General features: G+C 44.5%; 1 protein-coding gene across 4 annotated transcripts in view; it reads right to left on the bottom strand.

The window, feature by feature from the left end:
* The window catches only part of LOC111954626 (metabotropic glutamate receptor 1-like), a 67,396-nt gene extending 57,424 nt beyond the window's left edge, over positions 1 to 9,972 (bottom strand). Inside the window, exons 1-3 of one of the 4 annotated variants that reach the window (XM_070435889.1) lie at positions 9,671 to 9,972; positions 7,943 to 8,810; positions 3,402 to 3,654 (exon numbers count right to left, since the gene is read on the bottom strand). In XM_070435889.1, the coding sequence (XP_070291990.1) occupies positions 3,402 to 3,654; positions 7,943 to 8,669 (980 nt within the window). In that variant the 5' untranslated portion in view covers positions 8,670 to 8,810; positions 9,671 to 9,972. Of the gene's footprint in view, positions 1 to 3,401; positions 3,655 to 7,942; positions 8,811 to 9,107; positions 9,623 to 9,670 lie in introns of those variants that run through there. The other 3 variants (XM_070435888.1, XM_023974494.2, XM_070435887.1) reach the window with 3 other exon arrangements.

The raw sequence follows: 9,972 nt of genomic DNA, 5'->3' as shown, positions 1-9,972 counted from the left end.
CTGGAAGCTTTGTTGATGTATTTGTAAAGATAAACAATAAAAAATAATCAAACAAATCAAGTCTTTCTTTTCATACTGGTATATTGACACAGTACAGTATGTGTTATTGGTAGTTCCTTATTCTATGGATTGTTTTATGTAGTGGATATAGGTGATTATCCTAAATTACACAACAGGTATTCCACAAGTTACCACCATCTAAATCTATGACGTTGAAATGTCTATTTACTTTGTTCCATCTGATTGCGCAAAACCCGCTGTCTCATCAGCCCAGCCAGGCAATTTACAGTATATACTAGATCTACACTGTAAAAAGCATGATTTGAATCGATGCATACAAAGAAATGTCAATAGAAAACATGTTTGAAATGATTGTGTTAGATGTGTAGTTGGCTATCTCTTCTGAACAACGGCCTGGCGAGAGAGCAAATGTTCTATGCCAGGCGAAATCGCGCATCATTACCTCATTGTTATGGATGTCTCCCCKKKAAAAATCACTAGAAAACAGTTTAAACAAACGCAAATGCAGCTTCTTTGCTATTATTCTGGCTGCACTGTTTGACGTGACCGTGTTAGCTTCAACGTGATCAAGACAAAGGAGATGATTGTGGACTACAGGAAAAGGAGGACCGAGCACGCCCCCATTGTCATCGATGGGGCTGTAGTGGAGCAGGTTGAGAGCTTCAAGTTCATTGGCGTTCACATCATCAACAAACTAACATGGTCCAAGCACACTAAGACAGTTGTGAAGAGGGCAGAACAAAACCTATTCTCCCTCAGGAATCTGAAAAGATTTGGCATGGGTCCTCAGATACTCAAAAGGTTCTACAGCTGCACCATCGAGAGCATCCTGACGGGTTGCATCACTGTCTGGTATGGCAACTGCTCGGGTCCAACCGCAAGGCACTACATAGGGTAGTGCGTACGGCCCAGTACATCACTGGGGCCAAGCTTCCTGCCATCTATACCAGGCGGTGCAAGAGGAGGGCCCTAAAAATTGTCAAAGACTCCAGCCACCCTAGCCATAGACTGTTCTCTCTGCTACAAGTGGTACCGGAGCGCCAAGTCTAGGTCCAAGAGGCTTCTAAAGAGCTTCTACCCCCAAGCCATAAGACTCCTGAACATCTAATCAAATGGCTACCCAGACTATTTGCAATGCCTCCCCCCATCTTTTATGCTGCTGCTACTCTCTGTTATTATCTATGCATAGTCACTATAATAACTCTACCTAAATGTACATATTACCTCAATTACCTCGACTAACCGGTGCCTCCGCACATTGACTCTGTACCGGTACCCCCTGTATATAGCCTCGCTATTGTTATTTTACTGCTGCCAACTGCTGCCAATTACCAACTGATGAATTGGTTTACAATTACCATCATAGTCATAAAAACCAAAACATTCCTCTTTTAGGGGTTATTGACTCCTGTTAGAAATGTAAAAACCAGCAACTCTTTAATCGGTGACTNTACCATCATAGTCATAAAAACCAAAACATTCCTCTTTTAGGGGTTATTGACTCCTGTTAGAAATGTAAAAACCAGCAACTCTTTAATCGGTGACTCTTTAATCATTTGTTACTTTCATTTCTTTTTTTGTTGTTGTATTTTTCTTGACATTGCGTTGTTGGTTAAGGGCTTGTAAGTAACCATTTCACTGTATGGTCTACACCTGTTGTATGGGACAAATACAATTTGATTTGATTTATTCACACCCCTGAGTCGATACTTTGTTGAAGCACCTTTGCCACCGATTACAGCTGTGAGTSTTTCTGGGTAAGTCTCTTAGAGCCTTCCACAGGTGGATTGTGCAACATTTGCCCATWATTKTTTTCAAAATTCTTCAAGCTCTGTCAAATTGGTTCAMTGCTAGACATTGGATCATTGCTAGACAARCATTTTCAGGTCTTGCTATAGATTTGCAGGTAGATTTAAGTCAAAACTGTAACTCGGCCACTCAGGAACATTCATTTGGTAATTCACTTGYTAAGCAACTCCAGTGTATATTTGGCCTTGTGTTTTAGGTTAGTGTCCTGCTGAAAGGTGAATTCATCTCCCAGTGGAAAGCAGACTGAACCAGTTTTTCCTCTGTCAATTAGATTAGTATTGTGGAGTAACTACAATGTTGTTGATCCATCCTCAGTGTTCTCCTATCACAGCCATTAAACTCTGCAACTGTTTTCAAGTCACAATTGGCCTCATGGTGAAATCCCTGAACGGTGTCCTTCCTCTCCGACAACTGAGTTAGGAAGAACGCCTGTATCTTTGTAGRSACTGGGTGTATTGATACACCATCCAAAGTGTAATGAAGAACTTCWCCARGCTTATTTTTTTACCCATCTACCAATAGGTGCKCTTCTTTGCYATGCATTGAAAACCTCCCTGGTCTTTGTCGTTGAATCTGTGTTTGAAATTCACTGCTCAACTGAGGGACCTTACAGATAATTGTATATGTGGGGTATAGAGATGAGGTAGTCATTKAAAAATCATGTMAAACACTATTATTGCACATAGAGTGAGTCCATGCAACTTATTATGTGACTCGTTGAGCACATTATTACTCCTGGACTTATTTAGGCTTGCCATAACAAAGGTGTTGAATACTTATTGAATCAAGACATTTCAGCTTTACATTTTTTATTAATAATAATAATAATAAAAAATGAAAAACATAATTCCACTTTGACATTATGGGGTACGTGTGTATGCAAATGACCAAAAAAACATCGAAATGTAATCCATTTTAAATTCAGGCTGTAAACACAACAAAATGTGGAAAAAGTCCAAAGATGTGCCCTGATTGGGTCGCGTCCATAGATTTAGAACAAAAAGACTGGGTTGCGTCTCTGGCAACCGGACCGATAGAACGAACGACCAGCCGGCCTGGGTAGCAACCCTAGATTTGTGTCTGGACTATATCTCGTGGAATGATGAAATAGAATGAATATGAATAAATTCATCAAAATATTTTTTTMAATGAAAATATGTCAATCATTATTTGAATACGATGGTAACCCTTATAAAAGTGATATTGCCCTAGAAGCCGGTGTATGGAGGATATATTGGCACGCCTTGCCGGCCCTCGACCACACATGCCAATAAAGTTGTATTGAATATCCTCCAAACACCGGCTTCTCAGGCATTATCAAGGTCTACAAAATCMACACCCTGACACAGCATCATATAAGCAGTTTTATATCTGTGACAGAGATACCAATTATTCATTACCGGTGACCATTTCTCACTGGAAATAGTGGTATCTGCTCCAATTCCACTTAGTTGCCTTGGTGACATGTGTGTCGGGAAGCAGGCAGCACAAAACCACCCTGCACCCACCATTGAATACAATACAAAAACCACATTACCCCAAAATAAGTACCTTACAGCCATGTGCCTTACCTGCCAATGAGAAGGAACTCTCCTCCAGCCACACCCAGACGTCTCATGGCCATGAGGAGGCCGCGCACGGTCATGCCCTCGCAGAAACACAGCACCACGCGGGCCTTGGGCAGACGTTCACGAAGCTTCTTAAGTAGGCGGTCAAAGTGCTTCTCCCCGGCGTTGCTGTAGATCTTGTCAGAGTGGGCGATGCACAGACCCTCCTGGGAGGCCAGCTCCTTGAAGGCTTCCATGCCACTCTCCCCGTAGTTTCCTAGGGTGGAGGGATGAACCGATGGGTTAATCACCACTTGACATACAAAATGACTGACGAGGAGTCACCATTTTGGAGCAGGAAAAGGAAAAACATCCTCGTCATTGATCTACAACGGAGGGTTTGTCGTAAACGAAACCTACATAAAAAGTCACAATCGAACGGCCTCCCGGGTGGCGCAGTGGTCTAGGGCACTGCATCGCAGTGCTAGCTGCGCCACCAGAGTCTCTGGGTTCGCGCCCAGGCTCTGTCGCAGCCGGCCGCGACCGGGAGGTCCGTGGGGCGACGCACAATTGGCATAGCGTCGTCCGGGTTAGGGAGGGTTTGGCCGGTAGGGATATCCTTGTCTCATCGCGCTCCAGCGACTCCTGTGGCGGGCCGGGCGCAGTGCGCGCTAACCAAGGGGGCCAGGTACACGGTGTTTCCTCCYACACATTGGTGCGGCTGGCTTCCGGGTTGGAGGCGCGCTGTGTTAAGAAGCAGTGCGGCTTGGTTGGGTTGTGCTTCGGAGGACGCATGGCTTTCGACCTTCGTCTCTCCCGAGCCCGTACGGGAGTTGTAGCGATGAGACAAGATAGTAATTACTAGCGATTGGATACCACGAAAATTGGGGAGAAAATGGGATACATTTTTAAAAAAAGAAAATATTTTAAAAAGTCACAATCGGAACAATCGWAGCACAGAATTCATGAGAAAGAATATAGTCTATGAGCATTGCTTTTCATTTCAACCAAGCCTCTCAATCTATTTCACTGAGTTGTAGCTAACAGTCTATTTCAGTGTGCACTGATTTCAGAATTTCTCTATATACTTCATCAAGGCCCTGCAGGCTGACAGTGACTGGATTCAGRCACACTAAAGCGAAAAACTCACCAGAAACGGACGGGCGGAGCAAGCAGAGCGAGGTGGGTGGAAAGGATGGGACAGGCAGAGAGAGCAGTGACTGTATGCTAGCAGGATAGTCCATATCTCCAATCATCTTTGCTGATAGCGATGTTGTGTTTCCATAAGTGGATGATTTGGTCTTATTTAGCATGTATGGTAAAGCTTCAACCCTTAGCTAGCTCTTCCAATTAAAATAAGCTCGAAAAAAAGTGAATGACATTTTATTTTTTATTTTGTGTGACTAGTGCCAGCAATAAAACGCCAAAATAGAGACAAGTTCTWATTGAGCAAGGCGTCAATGAGGACAACCTGCCCGCCCAGCTTCGGTTGGGTCATTATAATTCAAAACAATGCATTCTAAAATAAATCACACACACACGCCTCACACACTCGCCTTTCGGGAGTTTAGGCTAAAACTACTGTCGTAGTCTGATGACTGTGACTGTGCTGCAGTCCATATCCATCCTCTGATATAACCAGATAAATAGGGAGTCAAGTGGCTACTGATCGCAATCAGGGATGCTGAAAGGTGTAGAGGGATGCTATATTTGCCTATGATGGCATCCTAATCAAGCTCTGCAAAGCTGTCTTATTTTACATGTGTAACCTTTATTTAACTAGGCAAGTCAGTTAAGAACAAATTCTTATTTACAATGACGGCCTACACCGACGTACATACATAGGCTGCGTCTGAAATTGCATCATATTCCCTATGTAGTGCACTGCTTTTGACCAGAGCCAAAAGTAGTGCACTATAGAGGATATGGTGCCATTTTGGACACAYCCCTAGTTGTGCACAGAGGACGCTGTTTTATTGTGTATATTCAAAGTGCTGGCTTCAATCAAAGATGTTGTCTGCAATGTTAATGCAGTGCTTTCATGGCCCTTACACACACCTGTCTCATTCTGAAAAATTGAGGCATCTTCCTAAGCACATTGTGCTCTTTTGACAGTCTGATTGTGCTTGACAAGGGAAAATAGCTCTGAATTGGCAGCACACTAATGCATTACCCTAGGGGTGCTATTAGACTGGGCCACAATTGTTAGTTTTCCAACATAGCCTTTGATGATACTTTGAATTGCCTCGTTTTATTTTCCTGATGGCAAATGGGAATCATGATATCCAATTATTTTTCTCTTTRGATTGAGGTTGGAGGGAGGGATGGATGGATGAAAGCAGGCATATTGACACCCATTCACTGAAACGATTTATGTTAATCTAGCCAGGTAATTTATGCAATCGCAGATCCTTAGCTGTTGCTATGGGCAACATGCTGCATTTTTACTTGTCTTAGGTGGTGGAGAGAGATGGCTGCTGTTTGGGGAGGGGGAGGTGCTGTCTGTCATTGTGACTGCTGTTTAAAGCTATCTGAACAGGTGAATTCGTTTTATGGTTGATCAATTCTAAACCCCTTCAATTCAAAGGATTTCAATTTAAATATTTCAGTCTAGCAAGAGACATTTTAGTCACATTTTTCATATCAATTAACAAATTCACTACATTTTTTAACTCACAGCCCCCACAATTCTCACAACAACAACCATTCCTCAAAGTGCACAAAATACGATTTACCTTACCATACACTCAATATTATACCTAGCAGGCATGGTGAAGGTCAGATCCCTAGCACCCCCTAGCTGTGCCTCATGGCACTTCACCTCCACTCTCTCCTGGCTCTGCCTGCATGCCCTTCAACCTGACCGTGACCCCTGAACTTTTGTGATTCCCCTACTGGTTTCTAGGCTCTGCCTTTTCAAGGTGATCCAGAGTTCAACCCTCCCTTTAGGGCCTGTCTATCACATATCCKTCTAACAACTCCCAGAGCTCATCAGTGGCCACTACAGAGCAGAGATGCACTCTGCCTTTCAATCATTACCTGATCACTCCATTGGTTACATTTCACTGAGATTTAGGCTGAAGAGTCTCGGCTAATGGCTAATGGCAGAGATTTACATGTAACTACAATTTAGCCATCTTCACATTTAATGTTATCCTCTACCAATTACAGTTGTGGTAAAACTGGTGAAAGAGTTGTCTGTGATTCAAGCTTAAGCGGTGTGTGTCTGCGTTGTGGAGTGCTACTGGTGTATGAACCATTTCAGCACCATGGACAGCGCACTGACAAACTCCACCYATAACGCATTCAGACAGGTGCTGCTGAGAAGCTAATGTGGGCTGCTATTGCGATGTGCTGGTATTTCCAGCGTTGAGGGGCATTGCCAGAGGTGCTTAGAAATCCCTCACAACCATGGGTTAAATATGATGGAAACACACTCAACACAGTAATTCCTCTACATCTGAATAGAAATAATTTTCTATCGATATCCATAACAGGGGGAGACGTTTGGAGGTATTGATTACACCCATAGAATTAGAATTACTAGAGCAGACATTTCTTTCAAGTGTTATGTAAATGGGCGGACCAGACGGATTCTATTTATATGATTCCTCGCATAGAGATACATTACCTGTAACCCCAGCCTGATAGTACGCCGCACAGCACAAGAACAGCAAATGCAGGGGGGGAAACAGTCCATTAGTGCCCCTGTTAAATATGGATAGGCTGGTTGATTAATTGAGACCATGCTTAGAAATGCAAATAATGAAGATGATGGAGCCCGCCTGTTATTTTCTAATGGAATAGAATTAGCATCAAATTAAACATCCTGGGAGACAGAGAGAGAGAGAGAGAGGAAGAGAGGAAGAGAGGAAGAGAGAGAGAGAGAGAGAGAGAGAGAGAGAGAGAGAGAGAGAGAGAGAGAGAGAGAGACGAGAGAGAGAGAGAGAGAGAGAGAGAGAGAGAGAGAGAGAGAGGCAGTGCTGACTGGTTATCTAGTGTCCAATCTAATTGTCTCTATATAAATAGATCCAAATAAACACCAAAATACATTTTCAGTCAGAAGAACACTGACAACAATACGACTGAATTGTGGCTTGAGAGATCGGATGCGTTGCTGGAGTGTGGATGTGATAAAAGGCGGAAGAGCAGACTGTTGTGACATACATCCAATATAGGTCACAACCCCATACTTTACCTGGGGTGTGTGTATGGATAGTTACATTGCACAGGATGTATAGGTTTGTCTGGAGAGAGGGAARTCCAGTTTTACAGTTTCCCTTCAACGCAATGCACACAGAAGCACACACAGGGAGGACAACACAACGTTAGGAGCAAGTGCTTAACTGTTCACAAACCACGCTCACAATCCACCACCATATAAATAGCTAGGCCTATTTATCATAATCCCAGATTTTTCAACCTCAAACCCAAACAGAGACAAGACAAAATCAATTTGACAGCATGCAAAACCTCTCCAAATCTGTGCTAGTTCGACTATGCCTACTTGGTCTAATCCTATCCTAGAAGTTGAACCCATGTTTTGAGTGAGTTGAGTGACTCACCCTCTGTGTGCACCGCAGACACATAGGTCCAGTTGTAYCGCTTGACTATGTCCAGCATGGCCCTGGCCTGGAGCGTGTCAGAGGGCACGACCCGCAGGAAGTACTTAAAGAGCGTCTTGTCACTCAGGTCGATACTGGTCGCGGAATAAGCAATCTGGGGGATGTTGAAGAGCTGCAGTAGGTTCTGCACCTGGATAGCCACGGAGCTTGAGCCCGGCCCGATCACCCCAGCGATGGGCTTCTTGGAGGGCGGGGGCTGGTTAGATGGCGTCCCGTCGATGCACCACTTGGAGCCGTCCTTGTCGTCCCGGATGGAGATGAGGGAATCCCGGATGAACTCGATGCTCTGCTCCAGGGCCACAGAGGAGTGCCAGCAGGAGTCCCGGATCTCACAGCCCAGGCTGATGTTGGGGAGCAGGAAAGGGTCGGRGTTGATCCGGTCCAGGGTGTGGAACATGGCCTCCACCCGCTGGATCCCATACTGCTCACGGACATCCCCGCACTTTCGGTCGGCCACTTTTTCGGCMGACGGCTGGTGGTGGACGGAGAAGAGGGCCCCGATTATCACGTCTCCATCCATCCGGGCCACGGAGCGGGGAGTGGCCCGCGGGACCGCCGATCGCTCAAAGATGCTGCTTTTGTGGGACAGCACGAGTACATCAAAGAATAGTGTCGGGAGACACAGGAGCATGAGGAAAGCCATCGTTACGCTTGCCATATCCCGCATCACGTGAGCGGCGCCAGCTACGCGGGCATACTATCTGTTCCTGGCAGTTGAGCAGGAACGTTGGCTGTCTTTCAGTATATCCACGTTTAACCCAATGACCATGATTGGGGAACACAGCGCCCTGAGCACATCCAAACACACCTGGAGAGAGATCAAAACACAGTCATAAAATATCAAGCAAGATTGTGAAGGCAGCAACAGATATGCAACGTTTCAGTTAACATGTAGTCTCTACATTACATGGGTTTGAAAATAATGGTGGCCCTCACAATGAACAGGAGGATATTCTTGGATTAATGAGGTTCATTCATTAGCCAACACACAATTCCTTCTAGAAATAAGGCTAATACCTTGCCCCTTTGCAAACTATATATACTATCATTAATCCCACAAGAGGCAATTATGTTATCTTAAATGAAATAATGGCATCGCTCCCACCGTCCATTGAGAAACCCGAGCTGCCGAGAAACCCATTTCAGCACCCTGGAGAGCTCACTAACTCAGCGGATTACTGAGGAAACGCCTTCGTACAGGTAGGTGCTACTGATAAGCTATGTAGGGTACTGGAGCTATGTGCTGATATTTCCACGGTCGTGAAAGGATCTCATTGAGTTCCTAAACCAATCAATGGCAAAGTATATTCCTTTCATTAGACACGACTGAACAAATCCTTGATACCCAGTCTGATGACATGGAGCTTTGAACAACGTTGCACAGAGTCTCGTGGAATTATAATTGAGCATAAATCGAATTTCCAAGACATTGTATCTTGTCATGCTCTGTAAGATCCAATGCGCAGCATGCAATATTTTCCACCCTCAACTATTCAAATTCATCGCTCACACCCCTCAGTGGCCTGAATCAAAACATTCAATAAAATGCCATTTTCGAAAAAGGATGATTACAAGGTAATCCGTGTCACGAGCATATCAAAACCGACACATGCTCTAGCGTTCACATCTCTTCTCTCAAATGAATTCGGGGAAGAACTTCTGACGTACCTGAATCTGCGAGACATATCGCGTGCCATGCTCCGTCTTCTGTGCCGCGTGGTCCTTGGCTGTGATAGTTGAGTTTGTATCGCTCGAGCGGACGTTTTTTTTTCTCTCCTCCAGCGAGATCACGAGAACCCCCACCCCTCCTCGTCTTCTTCTCATTTCTCTCTCTGCCCTTTTGTTACCACATTTCAAAATCCGGGTCATAAAAGCTACAGTCTTAATAGCGCAAAAGTGTAGGCGTTTAAAACCCCACTACAGGTAACTTATTCTTAGTCGTGTCATTCTTCATGCGAGGGTTAATCAGC

This window comes from Salvelinus sp. IW2-2015, linkage group LG28 (assembly GCF_002910315.2).
Source record: "Salvelinus sp. IW2-2015 linkage group LG28, ASM291031v2, whole genome shotgun sequence".
NCBI lineage: Eukaryota > Metazoa > Chordata > Actinopteri > Salmoniformes > Salmonidae > Salvelinus > Salvelinus sp. IW2-2015.
This window is presented reverse-complemented; position numbering and strand designations above follow the sequence as displayed.